Source organism: Suricata suricatta, chromosome 6 (assembly GCF_006229205.1).
Source record: "Suricata suricatta isolate VVHF042 chromosome 6, meerkat_22Aug2017_6uvM2_HiC, whole genome shotgun sequence".
Lineage (NCBI taxonomy): Eukaryota > Metazoa > Chordata > Mammalia > Carnivora > Herpestidae > Suricata > Suricata suricatta.
This window is the reverse complement of record NC_043705.1, coordinates 20,988,639-21,005,312: the sequence shown is the minus strand read 5'-3', so window position 1 is coordinate 21,005,312 and position 16,674 is coordinate 20,988,639. Positions and strand designations below refer to the sequence as shown.

At 37.8% G+C, this 16,674-nt stretch overlaps 1 protein-coding gene across 1 annotated transcript in view; it reads right to left on the bottom strand.

The window, feature by feature from the left end:
- Positions 1-651: 651 nt before the first annotated feature.
- SLC27A6 (solute carrier family 27 member 6) overlaps positions 652-16,674 on the bottom strand; it is a 74,995-nt gene continuing 58,972 nt past the window's right edge. The window contains exons 6-10 of the mRNA XM_029942496.1: positions 12,327-12,417; positions 8,871-9,069; positions 7,524-7,621; positions 5,996-6,126; positions 652-2,094 (exon numbers count right to left, since the gene is read on the bottom strand). Coding sequence (XP_029798356.1) covers positions 1,918-2,094; positions 5,996-6,126; positions 7,524-7,621; positions 8,871-9,069; positions 12,327-12,417 — 696 coding nt within the window. The 3' untranslated portion in view covers positions 652-1,917. The remainder of the gene's footprint in view (positions 2,095-5,995; positions 6,127-7,523; positions 7,622-8,870; positions 9,070-12,326; positions 12,418-16,674) is intronic.

The following is a 16,674-nucleotide window of genomic DNA, read 5'->3' as shown; positions in this document are numbered from 1 at the left end:
TGGAAGTTTTCCTTCTATTTCTATTTTTTGGAATAGTTTGAGAAGAATGGGTATGAGCTCTGCTTTAAATGTCTGGTAGAATTCCCCTGGAATTGGTTATCGGTCTATTCATGCTTCTATCTCTTCTCTTTTGAATTTTGGTAGTGCATGTGCATTTAGGAATTTGTCCATTTCTTCTAGATTGTCCAGTTTGTTGGCATATGGTTTTTCATAGTAATCTCTGATGATTGCTTGTATTTCTAAGGGATTGGTTGTAATAGATCCATTTTCATTCATTATTTTATCTATTTGGGTGTTTTCTTTCTAAGGAGACTGGTTAGAGGTATATCAATTTTGTTTATTTCTTCAAAAAAACAACTCTTGGTTTCATTGATCTGCTCAACTGTTTTTTTGGATTCTATATTGTTTATTTGTGCCCTGATCTTTATTTTTCTTCTGCTGCTGGGTCTGGGGTGCTCTTGCTGCTCCCCTTCTAGTTCTGTTAGGTGCTCTGTTAGATTTTGAATATACAAAGATTTTCAAAGAGTTAGGAATTAGTAGAGAAATGTTCATTCAGATTCATTGCAGTAAAGAGCACCCGTCAATTAAAAATATATACAGAAAGGCAAAGCAATTTTTTAATGGGAAAGGTAAGGAACACCAATCACAATGTAATAATTACATGCTGATTTATTCATTCATTTAATAGTTTTTTTAACAAAGAACTTTTATCATTTATCCATTCTTACTTAGACAGTAGGAGAATACACTTATTTACTACTTTAACAATTTTTTTCTCTTGAGCTTTGCAAAATTGATTATATTATCTCTTCTTATTCTAAAGTTTGACCTCTTATTTCTATGTTACTTACGGTTAACCTTTACATTTAAAACAGATTTCAACTTCATAACCATTTTTTCCCCCAAACAATGACGAAAAGGAACTACAGGATCTGAAAATTCTCTTCCAACCAAAATAAGCCTTTTAGCAGGAGAGGCAACCTGAGGAAAAGCCAGTTTTCCTTCTGGTTGTGCAGGAAGCTTCCTGCCGCGCTCTGCTCCTTGTCCCAGGCCAGGTCCACGAGCCCCTCCTGTGGGAGAAAGCTCACTTTGCTGAGAGTCATTCACGCGGTTCTAGCTTGAAGCAAACCTTGGAGCCTGGTGCTTCCAGATGGAAAGAAGTCCAAGGTCATGTATTATACTGCCTGCCATACATTTCTCAGTTAACAACTCACAAGACTGCTCACATGCAAAGCCTTTTCTGCCTCCGATCTTGGGGTTAATACCTACATTCGATTCTAGTCCACTGTTTCTCTGTATCGTTAGTGGTTTCTAGATCTCTGTTGGATTTTAGCAAGTTGATCCCATTCATGTATTTTCAAAAAGTTCCTAAATGTTTCAAGCTTCCCAGTTTTCTTGTTTGCTGTCTCATACTTCTATGTTTTATCATCTGAATGTGAGTTCAAGATAAGGTTGAGAGGAGTGCATATATGTGGCCAGTCAGCTTCCTCTTCTGGAAGTTTACAATTAAAAACATCAGGGAAAAAAAAACCCTCAAAACACATATTAATGAAAATGATTTTACTGAGTTATAGGACAGAGCACATAAAAATCAATAATGTGAGTAAAAATCAATTTTTCAAAGCTAGAAACTTTAAATATTTCAAAGTGCATTTTTAGTGTCTAAATTGTTAACCATTTATCATTTACAATCTTTACAATTAATGCAAATATTAGTTATGCACTGAACCCTAAAATAGGTAAAACAAATAATCAACTAAAGGTTGCTTTGAATTAAAGTTCCTACTGAAAGAACAGCTGTTGCATATTAAGAAAATCCAGCATATGTTAATTAATGTCCATTCTCTTCCTCATTTCATGTTAAAGAATCACACACTCTTCTCTCTCCTGGCCTAAGAAGCAATAAGTAAAAAAATCTTAAAGTTTGACTTCCCCTAACATGATGTGATCATAAAGTTCTTTAGTCAAGGGAACATAAGATTTTTTCAAGTTATCCATGAAATAAAGTGGGTCAGAAATTTTCAGTGGATTAAATCCTTCTTCTACCAAACGAAACTTCTGTAGTTTGAAAGTCCCTGTTATTTCCATCTTCTCCTATAAAATAATGGCCAGAATTAGTGGGATCGTTTAACGTTATCTAAAATATATAATCAAAACATTCGGTAATATAGACTACAATGTTTAATTGTAACACTTTCATATCCATTGACCATCTCTCTATTTACTACTAATAATTCAACATTAGAAATTTTAAAATGCCCTCTCCAACACTGAAATCTTTACTTCAATTTATCTCTGAACTTTATTCAACCTATAAGAATCATGAAAATTGTTGGGTCACCTGGGTGTCTCAGTTGATCATGTCCGACTTTGGCTCAGGTCATGATCTGATGGTTCATGAATTCAAGTCCCACATTGGGCTCACTGCTGTCAGCCTGTTAGCAGACCCTGCTTCAGATCCTCTGTCTCCCTTTTGCTGCCCCTCCCCCACTTGCACTTTCCCAAACATAATATTAAAAAAAGAATTATAAAAATTCTCAAAAACTAATTATGCCTCATTATAAACATGTCTAAAACACACACACACTTATCTCTTGAGTTCACTGCCAGTACATCATGTACAGAGAATGCTGTCAGACACCAAGAAGATAAGAGCTATAAAAGAGAACATTCTATTTCATGAGGCAGAATTCCATAAACATCAGAAAGGTAAAGGATGGTCTAAAACTTGGGTTGCCAATCTCTTCATTTAGGTGCTGTGTGGTATCCCTGGTGAATTTCCAGAGGGCCCAAGGGATATTTCAAATTTTCTAGGTAAACCCAGTGGCATCTATTGGTCACCACTAGCAAACTTCTAGCTCAAAGTAGTTCACAGTTCCAGTATTAGTTTGTGATACATTTTTTCCAATGATCTCGTGTCTTTGTGAAACAGGGTTCTCAGTGCTTGTGTGATAAAAGGCAAGTACAGCCAAAAATCAGCGTGGGACAAGGAATTAGGCTGGCCCCGTTCAGTCTGATCTAATCCCAGGGTTTGAGGAGTTGTATAACGCCTAATTTACATCTCTTTGGTACTTCTGGTTATTTAGAACTAAGGGTATCTTTTCTTTCAAATAGTATGGATTGCCTTTTCAAACAGCAACTCATTTGTTAGACTTATAAATTTGTTTTGACCTAAATAATGAGTAAATGAATGTTTAGGTACTTGCGGTATTCAAGAATGCAGAAAATATTTACTGAGACACTACATATGCCATGAATCTAGAAAATTTCAGAAGCTCTACTTTAAGGGATTTAAAGGAGATAAAATGGGGGTGCCTGGGTGGCTCAGTCATTTGGCTCAGGTCACAATCTCATGGTTGGTGAGTTCCAGCCCTGCGTCAGGCTCTGTGCTGACAGCTCAGAGCCTAGAACCTGCTTCAGATTCTGTGTCTCCCTGTCTCTCTGCCCTCCCCTGCTCATGCCCTGTCTATCTCAAAAAAATAAATAAATATTAATTTTTTAAATAAAGAAGATAAAATATATCTCTTTGTGGCTATTTCACTCATGGAGAAGCAGCTTGTTTTAAATCAGATGACTGTCCTTATAAAGATTCTATGAGTAATATGGCCATTTTTATTTATCCTTCTGAACTAATTCAAGATTCAAGTTCTCTGTGAATTTCCTTCCCTGATCTCATCCTTCCTGTCCCTGTCCTTCCCCAATACTGTCATCACAGAATTAGAATTACGTAGAAACACATACTCTTTTTCTCATTTTTAGAAAATTAGAAGCTCACTGAATTTACACTACTATGTTCTACCTTAAAAAAAAAAAAAGCTTTATAATGTGCCAGGTACATTTCTCCCAGATTAGGTACTTTTTCATTACATAATGAAAAATGATTAGGCAATGGTTTAATAAGATCTCATCAAATTATAATATTTTAATTAACATTACTCTTCTAATATATAAAGAATATCACAAACTTTTATTGCTATAAATAACACTTTGAAGAACATCTTTATTTATAACATTTGTTCATCTTTGATTATTTTCTAAGGATACATTTCATAAAATGAAATTATGGAGTCAAAACATATGAAATTCTAAGAGTCTGATTATAAATTTACCACATTGTTTTCTAGAGAGATGATAACACTTTGTGTTTCTACAAGCAGAATGAAAGGACCATTTAATTTCATTGCACCCATTCTGAGTAATACCATATAAAAATTTTTCTTGTAAATTTATTGGCCAAAAAATTCATTTTTTAAAAGTTGTGCTAAATGGACTTTGATTTGATTTTGATAAGATAGTTGCTTTATTCATTTTGTCAGACGTGACTTGTACTTTTTGCACTGCATCTGTCACATCATTTATTAGAATCCATTTGTTAAATAAATATTTTGACTGCCAACCAAGTATCTTGCATTGTGCTAACTATTGCAAATACTATAATAAATAGAACAGTCATGGCTCTAGTTCTTCGAGGTGTTTAATGACACTAAAATATTTTCTAAGTTGGTCCAAGACTGATTTAAACTTCTAGAGTAGTTCAAAGCTAAAATATTTCTTTTGCTTAATGAAAGTGGATTTTAAGTTGCCCTGGGGGAAAACGTTTAAGATATTATTTAATCCATCAACGGTACTCCATTACAATACTGTTTCTAGGGCAGTGTGGGGAGGCCAAAGGGACCTGGGTATGGTTTTAAGAGGGAAACATGAAGAGTCGTTGTGGTATCAGAAAGGCTCATATCTTGACTACAGTCAATGATGAATGAAGCACCACGAGTGATTAAAATGTATAGACCTTAATATACACCTGTGTGCGTGCCTGCGCGCACACACACACACACACACACACACACACACACACACACAATGTGTGCGAATACAAGTAAAGCAGGAAATGTAATAAGATGGACAGATTGTATCACTGTCGATGTCCAGGTTATGACAGTTTAGAAAAATGTCACCAGTGGAGGAAATCAAGTAATCGGTACACAGAGGGTCTTTCTGTACTATTTCTTATAATAGCATGAGTCTACAATGATCTCAATAAAAATTCCAGTTGAAAATGTGTTACTTCTGCTTCATTTACTTACCTTTAGTATTGCAGAGCATTTTAATGAAAATAATCTGAGGTAGTGTATAAAAAAGCTCTTAAAATAAAAAATTATGTAAATAAAATATGTATTTATGACAGTTAAGATGATGTGTCCCATGGGCCAAGTAGTGACAGGGCCACAAAGATGCTCAACAAATGCTTTAAAGATGAAGATTAGGCCATCGAATGCTTCACGAGGGATGTAACAATGATATGACAAGTATATCCAGAAAAGCTCTATGTGATTGGATGTTAAGAGATGATAAATATGAGCTTTGGGTTCACAGTACTAAACACATGAATGGCTGAAAAAATCTGCAAGCAAATTGATACAGGAGCAAAGTAAACTTTTCTTTTTACTGTTTTTTTTTTTTTTAATTCTAATAGCCTAACAAGAGAATGCTCAGCTCCCAAAATACCTTCAGAATTCCCTAAAGGTATAAAGTCCCGGAGGGAAGTTGGACGAAAGGAGGATGAAAATTAAAAGCAGAATTGCTTAAAGCCATTTGCTTTTAGGCTCTGCACACATCCTGCAGACACCTTGAGGTCAGCGTGGTGGGACGTAATTTTAGGCACAGAGCACCAAATGTCTTTACAAGACTTGAGTGAAATGTAGTTCTGGCTTGCCACCTCTCTGAGGTCTTGAGTGAAGAGGAAGAAAACAGTTCTATAATGAGGACAAAGACAAAGACATCCTAGCATTTCATCATACTCCCTTCTGTAGGCTTTGAAGATGGCATAAAGTAGCATCCCAATGCTTTTCAGTGTTCTTGAGATTTTCTAATAGAAATAAAATGCCCAAGATAAAATATTATTTTGTAAGTAGACCATCTCCTGGTCTTGTAGTTCAGCTGAATCTTTACTAAAGTACAGTTACCTGAATTCTTAAAATGCAAGCAGTAAGATTACCTGAATTCTTAAAAATCTTGGGCAGGCATAAGCTGGTAGAAAAGACACAACTTGTTCATAAACTTTCTCCAAGTCTAACGACCTATTTGGCTTTAAAATAATAGAAGCCATTCCTGCTTTCCCTTCATAATCTGAAAAAAAAAAGTTTGAAATAGCATTAATTTTACAGGGATGAGGCGATTTTTAAAACGGTCCTGTTAATTACATACTAATAGCTGCAAAGAGAGAAATTAATCCTGTCACAGCAATAACAATGAAACAGTAGCATAAATGTGTGGGTCCTTCCTTGAGCATATGATTTGCTTCCCAGAAATAAGTTAGGAACAGGGAATGGTTGAATCTATTCTTAATGATCCACACCACAAAAATGAAATAGATGGAATGGAAGACACCATCAATAACCTCCAGTTGGGGCGCCTGGGTGGCTCAGTCATTTGAGCGTCCGACTTCAGCTCACGTCATGATCTCACAGTTTGTGGGTTCGAGCCCTGCATCAGGCTCTGTGCTGACAGCTTAGAGCCTGGAGCCTGCTTCTGGTTCTGTGTGTCTGTCTCTCTTCCCCTCCCCTGCTCATGAACTGTCTCTCTCTGTCTCTCAAAAATAAATAAATATTTTTTAAAAACTTAAAAAAAAGACCCTTAGGTGACATCCTACCACTATTAATATAAAATATTAAGAGGAAATATTTGTTTACAGGTGAGTATATTCCAGACAAATATCCATATTAAGGGTCAATGCAAAAAAATAAAAGACAACACTGTCTTTAAATTTAAAAACTAGACTGGTATTTTCATAACTAATTCCACAGATCACTTACTGCTGATCAAGCCACCTATGGATTTTTCCAGGTAATTAGAATCTCCTGTAGTGTTTCTCCAGCACCTAATGTCTGTCTGTTAGAGTAAATGTCCCCTTCCTCTGCCCCCCATTTAATACTCCCACCTCATGTGTCCTGGGCACCTACAAACATTAGTTGAAAAACATTATTTATCAAAACAGAAAAAAAGAGCCAAGGGGTGAACTAATCCTATAATTCGAAGTTGGTAACTCTTCTTTGCCATTTTCACCACCGTGAGAAACCCTCTTCTGCATACTTTCAAAGATAAATGAGGCCAAACAGATTTTAAAATTATTTTTGAAGAAGACTCAACTTAGCTGCAAGTCAGTATCATAAAACATTTAAACTAGAACACATCCCTGTTTAGTAGCATGTATAAACGCTCGTCATAAAGAGAACAATAATAAACTATGGAAAAGCTGGAACTATTTTCGAGCAGTGAGTCACTGACCAGAGTTTTCAAGCTTTACCTAAAAATACACACATACATTAAACTTAAGTTGGTACCTGATGTGACCATAAAATTTGTTAGCCTGGTCTAGAGCATTCCTGGCCAAGGCAAGACTAAGATACTTATTTTAACTGATAAAAAAAAAATGACATGTTGCATTAGTAAGATCACTGCAAAAGTAAAGGAAAGTGGCACATTCTATTCAGAGAATTCTTCCCAAACCGGAAATATACTCATACCTTGCACCGGCACCCCATAGACATTTGTTTCCTGTATGAAATCCAACATTCCAATAACATCAGCCACCTCTGTGGTTGCAACATTTTCTCCTTTCCACCTAAATGAAAAACAAGTTCTAATTAATGCACCTACATGTGAAAAAGTAGGTACCCGGTTTTAGTGCCTTGTGTTTGGCTCCGTGCCAGCAACTAGAACCCGAACACAACGGTAGTTTTCAGAACAAACGGAAGGTACGTGTAAGGGAGCACATTGTTGACAAGTCAATAAACCAGAATCAGTGTTTTCATTAAAATAACTTTATCTGTGTTTCATTTGTATAAATGGTTACTGTTAAGTGTTTTTCTATGTCATAAAAAGACAAGAATGATAAATCTCTCTATTTTCAGAGGTATTAACAGTTCGGTACAAAACATTCCCCTCTCTCTAATGAGAGACAGAAAAAAATGAAAGGAACACTACAGTGGTCTCTCCACATACTGACCTAATTGCTAGGGATTAATCCCTTTGGCTCCTCAAACGGTGATGAATACTCTTTTAAAAACTTTTTAATTTTATTAATGTTTATTTTTGAGGAAGAGAGAGAGACAGAATATGAGCAGGGAATGGGCAGAGAGAGAGGGAGACACAGACTCTGAAGCAGGTTCCAGGCTCTGAGCTGTCAGCACGGAGCCCTCTAGGGGGCTCGATCTCAGGGACTGCGAGATCATGACCTGAGCTGAAGTCAGATGATTAACCGATTGAGCCACCCAGGCACACCAGGAATATTCAATTTCAATTAAAATAATTTTACTTATGGTAAGCACATATCATGGTACAAGAAAGTGAGGAGGCAGGAAGTATGACTCATTTATTCATTCAAACATTTTTTGAATGTCTCTTGTATATTCTTCACTGTTCCATAGTCATAGACCATGACTAATAATTTCATAAGACCAAAATAATCTTAAGGAATTAAGAAAGAAATGTAAATAAGATAAATTTCGCTGCTTCATTGCTTTTATCATTAGGTCAAGAATTAGACCATGTTTGACCAGATTGCTTTCTGTTTCAACCCTGACATTTAGATGCTATATCTGTCTATTTTATATCCTAATGAAGGGAGCGCACTGATTTGGATCACTCTGATTCACTAAAGTAATGATAACAATTGACATCAAGATTTAACTCATGTTTTAATCTAGCAACAGATGGTCAATGAATTTTTAAATGAGGAGACATTATTGAGATAAAAGCGCTCTGTCTGCCCTGAAGGTAAAGAGCATGGGGTCTAGAATGTTTCCATAGAGCCTCCGTAGAGCATGGTTCCCAGTCACACAACCAGCAGAGCGGCCGATGATACTTCATACCTGAAAGTGTCTCCAATCCGGTCCCAAAAATAAAGGAAATTCTCCTGATCTTGGAATATTAAGTCTCCTGTGTTGAAGTAAACATCTCCCTTCTTAAAAACATCATAAAGCAGTTTCCTTTCTGTGTGCTTCTTATTCCCCGCGTAACCAAAGAAGGGCTTCTTCTCATTCACTCGAGAAATGAGAAGTCCAGGTTCTCCTGGGAGAGAAACGGAATTTTCAGTTATTTGATCAAAATGATTACTATACATTTCACGCACGTACTTGATATCTGAGGAACCCAACCAGTGTTGCTGATCTTCCCCTGAACTTATTTTTATTATATTTGACCTCATTCACTCTAGGTGTCCACATCTAGCATATTCTTTCACAGACTGCCACAGACACAAATTGCTTCGGAAAAACTAATGAAAAGGAAAGTGAATGTCAACAAAACCATATTAAATTTATTTTACATCCTGTGTGGATGACCAAAGGCTACTTTTCTTTTATGTTACATAGATTTTAACACTGAGAATAATGACACCCCTATAAATAACGACAGTGATAATTTAAAGATTATGATTGCAGCGATATTTATTGGGCATGTACTATGTAGCAATCTCCATGAGCCCCTTGCAAACGTTATCCTGTTTATTCTGCACAAAAAGCCTTTGAAATTGATCATTAAAATCCCTGTTTCACAGGGAAGAAACCATGGCCCAAAAGGGTGAAGTAAATTACCGAAGACCAACAGATGGAAAAGAATGGACCTAGAACTCAAATTTAAGTTAAGTTTCCTGAACAAGGTTTCTGTTCAGTACTATCTCTGGTCTACAAGTTATTAGAAGTTGAAGAAAATGTTTTATTCTTATGGAATGTTGTCTGGAAATCCTCAATGAGCAAGAGATGAGGCATACAAGTTATTAGCATTAGTTTAGATTCATTATATGAAAAAAATTTTCAACCACATTTACTCAAATTAATCAGGATTTTGCCCAGCAAGCAGCACGGTAAAAAACTACTTCTATTATGAGAAGGGTAGAAGGCAAAGGGAAGTAGCAATCACTGCCTGAGAAAAATTTTTTAAATGTTTATTTACTTTTGAGAGAAAGAGAGAGAGGGGAAGAGGCAGAGAGAGGGAGACAGGATCCAAAGCAGGCTCTGTGCTGAACATAGAGAGCCTGGTGAGGGGCTTGAACTCACAAACCATGAGATCATGAGTTGAGATGTGAAATCATGACCTGAGCCGAAGTCAGATGCTTAACAGACTGAGGCACCTAGACACCCCTGTCCCAGAATATTCTAAGAGAGGCAACATCCACATGATTAATTAGATGGGGTTAATTCCAGCACACTGTAAAGTGATTTATATCATTTTAACATTCTCTATTCAACTCTCATTGCTTCCACTCCTTCTGGACATCCTGGCTTCCAAAGGCATATATGCCACTGGCAAAACCACACCTGCTCCACAGAGGAGGCTCCTGTTGTCACTGTCATCACTGACAGCTTCATCTTCATCATCACCATCGCCATTGCTACACTTTCTGAGCACTTTCTAGGGACCAGTCATTATTCTGAGCACTTTACGGATCCCATTTGATTCTCATCACAAACCTATTACACAAGCCCTCATATTATCTCCATCTTAGAGGTGAAGAAACCGAGAAAGAGAAAGTAATGTGCTCAGTGTCACACACTTGCCAAATGTGGGAGTTTTTTTAAACTGGGTTCATCTGACTCCTAAGCCTGTCTTCCATCACATACTCCTTCAGTCTACAAATCCTCTTTTTCAGAAATTTCTAAGCTTCTCTTATTTCCCTTAGAATCTATGTTCTTTTTTTTTCTTCATCAAGATGTAGGTTGATAGTTTCTTCCCTGACAAATTAATTATTGCAAATGCTTAAAAAGATTATAGTGTTTCTTCTATCTGTTTTAGGCAAATGTATGCAAGACACAATATCATTAATGGAAAAAAATACTGAGCAATTCATATTTAGAATTGTAAAACACTAAAGCAGATGTTTGGGGACAATCTGCTTTTTAAGAAACCCTGGGTTTACATAAGCAGTTCTTACATAAGTAGTTCCAATGTCAGATATGATTGTAATTGTAATAAATAAGATACAGCCAGGTGCTTGGCTGGTTTGGTCAGTAGAGTATGTGACTCTTTATCCTGAGGTTATGCGTTTGAGCCGCACATTGGGTACAGAGAGTACTTAAACAAAATTGTAAAATAAAATAAAATAAAATAAATAAAACAAAATAAAACACACTAGAAAAGTCTGTGTATATAAAGGCCTTTGCAACCTTTTTGAAATGGCTCTTCTCTTGGACACAGCTTATAGAGTTGAATTAGGGAAGGATATTTTATAAATGCCCTTAGGCTGGAAAGTCAGAGGAGAAGGAAATTTGTGTTTTAACAGATGAGGCTTATATTCTTTCCAAGCTTGTGGCCACCAGAACAAACAAACCGACCAGGCCTGCAACCTTTATCTCCACATCTGAAGTAACAATTTAAATGAAATCATCTCTGAAATGTGGTCTAAGCATATTCTGAGGCGGCAAAAAGTAATTTTGACCTGATTTATTCAGACTGAATGTCTAAACAATTCCAAATGCACATATCTACATTTAAATGTCTAGACTGATTATATGCAGCAGCAAGTTAATTGGGGCACTCGCTTTTATTAACATGTCTAACCAAAAATTATCAGCAAGTTTTCCCTGGGGGAGGAGGGGAGTGAGAGGAAGAAGAGAAGGAGCAAGCCAGCCAGGCTCTCTGCCGGGTTCTACATAAATCATCTCCTTTAATTGTGAACAATACCCTCAAACAAACAGTGTTACCTCTACTCTACATATGAAGAAAATAGTCTCAGCCTGAGGGGTCGTCTAAAGTTGGACAGTTTCTAAGTGTGAGAGTCCACATTTAAATCCAAGTCTGCCTGACTTTCCACTATACCTAGAACGATAACGAAGGCATTATTTTTCATATTATCTTAGTCATATAGACATTAGTGCCACTATCACAATTAGACATGGTAGACTGAGAAAAATATAAGTCCAGAGCGCCTGGGTGGCTCAGTTGGTTACGCATCCAACTCTTGGTTTAGGCTCAGGTCATGATCTCAGGGTATTAAGACTGAGCCCTTTGTCAGGCTCCGCTCTCTCTGACCTGCTCTCTCTGCCACTCCTCTGCTTGCTCTCTTTTTCTCTCAAAATGAACAAATAAGCATTTTTTAAAAAAGTAAATAAGAACCCAGTAGTAATCTGTTCTAAATTTCAATAGCTTCCTATCTGAATGACCCATCTGGGACCCCTAACATCTAATAATTAAACTCTTCTTCTTGCACTGAAATTCCGAACAAGTCTCCTCACACATTACTCATGGCCATTCATTCTAAACTTGGTGGTAATTAAACAGAAATTCAGAAATGTTGCCCGAAGGGACCTGGCCAAACGCAAGAATCTTACCTTTTTTCACAGGAGTACACCAGCCCTGTTCATTTCTAACAGGTTCATCTTTCTGAAAATCATACTTTATCAACTCGAAAGTGAGTAAAAGCTGCCAAGACAAAATCAAACACACAATAAAGAAAAACAATGAAATACTCATTTGTGCAGTGACATCTGCTGGTCATGGACTTTTTGTTCAGTCAACTGAAATAATGAGAATGTAGATTTATTGCTATAACTAAACTTTACTGATAAAAAATTAAAGATATATATTTGAAGCTCAAAACTGAAGGCAATAGTAAGTAGCATTCGTATACTTCCATTTACTGCAATCTCATTTTATGCTGCAGATTATCTTAGCAAGATATTAATTTTATTCTTTAATGAGTGGTATCAAGCCCTCAGTGATCTACTGTACCAACTCACTTCTTGCCTGCTCCTTTGGCAATCATTCAAAAACATCCTTTGGAATAAAAGTTTTAATAGAACTAAAATGCCAACTATGTGAATGCAAGGATTTGGTCGTTTACTAAGTTTACAATCCCTTGAAAAGGGATCAGATGCCTAAAAAATAGTTGATATTTGACACTGACCATGAACTTTTTCCCTAGGCCTTTCACCTTCATGTCCCTAAACTAACTCAGTACCTCTGTGCACTCGTGTGCTATGAGATGGCACATTGGATAGAACACGGTCACCAGACTGGGAAACAAGCTAAGTGGACATCACGCCTTGTCCTCAGATATTTGCGGCTGCCGTGATGTCCCTGTTACCATGTCATGCGGATTCATGGATCCACTAATGCGTGACCCTGTGAGAAAACTGCAGATTGGTTCAATCCAGCTCCTTTATTTTATATATAAGAACACTGAGGTTTTCCTGATCCATTAAACATACAATCTTATTAAGGGGACCTAGAAAATGGTAAGCTAAAGTGGAGATAATAAAAGGAGGTAAGAAAAAATAATAAGGAAGGACACAGAAGACGAGACAAAGAGGAGAAACAAAGTGAACAAATATAGAACAAAAAGTGGGAAAAGATTAATAAAATTAGTGAGATAAATGTATTATTAGAAAAATTTTTGTAATGTTTATTTACTTTTGTGAGAGAGAGAGAGAGCGAGCGAGCGAGCACACAAGCAGGGTAGGGACAGAGAGAAAGACACACACACAGAATCTGAAGCAGGCTCCAGGCTCTGAGCTGTCAGCGCAGAGCTGACTCAGGGCTCAGACTCACAAACCATGAGATCATGACCTGAGCTGAAGTGGAACGCTTAATGGAATGAGGCACCCAGATGCCCAGGGATAAATGTATTATTTATCATTGATGACTAGACACAAACATTTCTTTTTTTTTTTTTTTTCTTAAGTTTATTTTGAGAAAGAGAGAGAAATAGAGCACATGCACTGGGCTGGGGTGGCAGAGGGGGAACCTGCCAAGCAGGTTCTGTGCTGGCAGCACAGACACAGGGCTTGAACTCAGGGAGCCACGAGATCATGACCTAAGCCAAAGTCATGAGCTGAAGCTTAAATGACTGAGCCACCCAGGCGCCCCTGTTTTTAATGTCAATAAAAATAAGCATGTAATTAGAATCAGAATTCATCACTTGTGATGAATATAAATGACACCAACTGACAGTGACTGAGCTCCTGCTGCATGCCAGACAAGGCTACAAGCCTAAGAACAGTACTTAATTTAATCATCAACATATCTTATGCGGCAGAAATTAATATTATCCCATTTTAAGGTGTGGGTCAGGGACAGAGGCAGAAAAACAAAATGTATTGTTATTGTAGACATAAAGGTTCTTTACTAAAAAACAAGCTTACATCCTGTTGGTCTTTGTAACTGGGAAAACAGCCTTCTGGCCACCTGCCTACTAGTAAAAGGAGAGATCCCAGAAGTTCCCGAGCTGCATTTATCATTTTGGTCAAACAAGTACAGAGCCCTGTTCATTACCCATCTCTTTTAACATGTTTTATGTTTTGAAAACTTTGCTCAGGAACTGACGATATCAGCATTATTGTTATTTCTTTTAGATTAATTTGTCAACTGCATTCATGGAAGAGATTCATTCTACACCAAACCACCGCTCAGTGTGCCTGTTACCACATAGGGGACTGGCAGGTCACAAACTGGGTAATTTTATCATACGAATGAATCTTAAATATATCACAGCATCTTGAGATAGTCTGGGTCTGAGCATTAAGTTTCAGCTAGACGGATTTCTACTTTTTCTTGCCTTCGAGATCCCACAAGATTACAAAAATGGCTGTTATAATAACACACAAAAACTAAATCCCCACCTTAAAATTGTTTTTGTCTTTTTATTTATTTACTCAGAAAGTGAAAGAGAGAGAAGAAAGAGCAAGAGACAGAGAGAGAGAGAGAGAGAGAGAGAGAGGAGAGAGAGAGCCCCCAAGTGGAGGAGGAGCAGAGAGAAAGGGGGAGAGAATCCCAAGCAGGCTCTGTACTGTCCGTGCAGAACCCGATGTGGGACCGGAACTCACAAACCATGAGATCATGACCTGAGCCAAAAGCAAACACTTAACCGACTGAGCCACCCAGGTGGCCACATCCTCACTTTAATATCCCCTAAATGTCTACATGCACACACAGGTATGTGTGTTGAGAGCAAAGGTGCACCGGGTTGCATTCATAACAGACGTAAAGGGATCCCCAGCACTTCTGTGAAGCACACACCTGGGGGCTGTACACACTGCCTCAGCGTTCCCATACGTGTCTGTGTGCTTGTGTATATTCACATCTGGGAACTTAGAAGCTGGAAAGGAAATACAAAAGTCATTAATAGATACTTATCTTGTTTGTTTCTGACCTCCGCAACAGAATATAACCTGCACATGAACAGAAACTTATATGCACTGTGTTCACTGGAATCACAGGGTCAGGCATATTGAACACTTTTAATAGACTGTATAAAGGAGTACATTTGATGGGCATCATTACAAATGTGTTTAAACGGATAGAGGGAATCAAATATAATCTCTGAAAAATGAAACCATACCATTTTAGGAAATGAAATTAATTTAAATTTCCTTGAATTTAGGGGCACCTAGGTGGCTCAGTTGGTTCAAGCCTCCGACTTCGGCTCAGGACAGGAATTTGCGGTTCGTGGGTTCAAGTCCCACATCAGGCTGTATGCTGACAGCTCGGAGCCTGGAGCCTGCTTCAGATTCTGTGTCTCCCTCTCTCTCTGTCCCTTCCCTGCTTGCACTCTGTCTCTCACTCTCTCTCAAAAATAAATAAACATTAAAAAAATAAAAATAAAAATAATTTTTAAAAATTTCCTTGAATTTAACCAACGAAATGGAACTCAAGTTAAATTACAGTGTTTCTCTAGTGTATGAGATCTCAGTCCCTGTGAGGTAAAGCATTTAACCTTAACCCTGCAGTTTAACCAGAGGTCTGGCTTTCCCTCTCAGCTCTGGCAGATCGTCTCTAGGCCCCTGCAATGCCATGGCCAACAGGAGTATATCTGTTAGCCTCAGGACGTTCGGCATTTGGAGAGTGACAATATGAGTTACATTTCGTGTCCCTGAACCACACTGACAATGTGATGTAGAGTTGGGCTTTGGATCCCCTAGCTTGACCTCTTGAGGGACTAGAGATGAAGGTCAGCCACAGTAGCAGCCAACTCCATTTAAACTGTGGACATCAAGGCTGGTGAGTTTCCCTGGCTGGCAATACTGCAGGTACACTGTCACCTGTCAATTCCAAGAGAGTAATGCCATCCTGTCCCCACAGGAAAGGGTAGAAGCCTTGCATTTGGTGCCCTCCTGATTCCGCCCACTACTTCCTCCTCTGATTTTAATCTGGATCCTTTAGATCCTTAGATGTAATAAACAATAGTTATAAGCCTAACAGCTTCCAGTGAGTTCTGTGAGTACTTAGGGAATGACTGAACCCAAAAGGGGCTTTAGGGACTTCAAAACTGCAAATGCTGTCAGAGATACAGGTGGGTTTGTATGGCTCATTGCCGAACCTCACAGTTGGCTAAATATCCTACTCCATAAAAAATACCTACTTTTGAGACACCTGGTTGGCTCAGTTGGTTAAGCAACTGACTCTTAGTTTCGGCTCAGGTCATGATTTTATAGTTCATGGGATCAAGCCCCGCACTGGGCTCTGGGCTATCAGCACAGAACCTGTTTGGGAATCTCTCTCTGCCCCTCCCCCACTCCTCCTCCCTCCCTCCCTCACCTCCTCCCTCCCTCTCCCCCCCCCCAAAATAAATAAACCTAAAGAAAATGCCTACTTTTAAGATAATAAAAAAGTTTAAAGAAATGTGAAGGAGCCTCTTATTTACACTGTATACGGACTTACTATATAAGATGAAAAAATTAG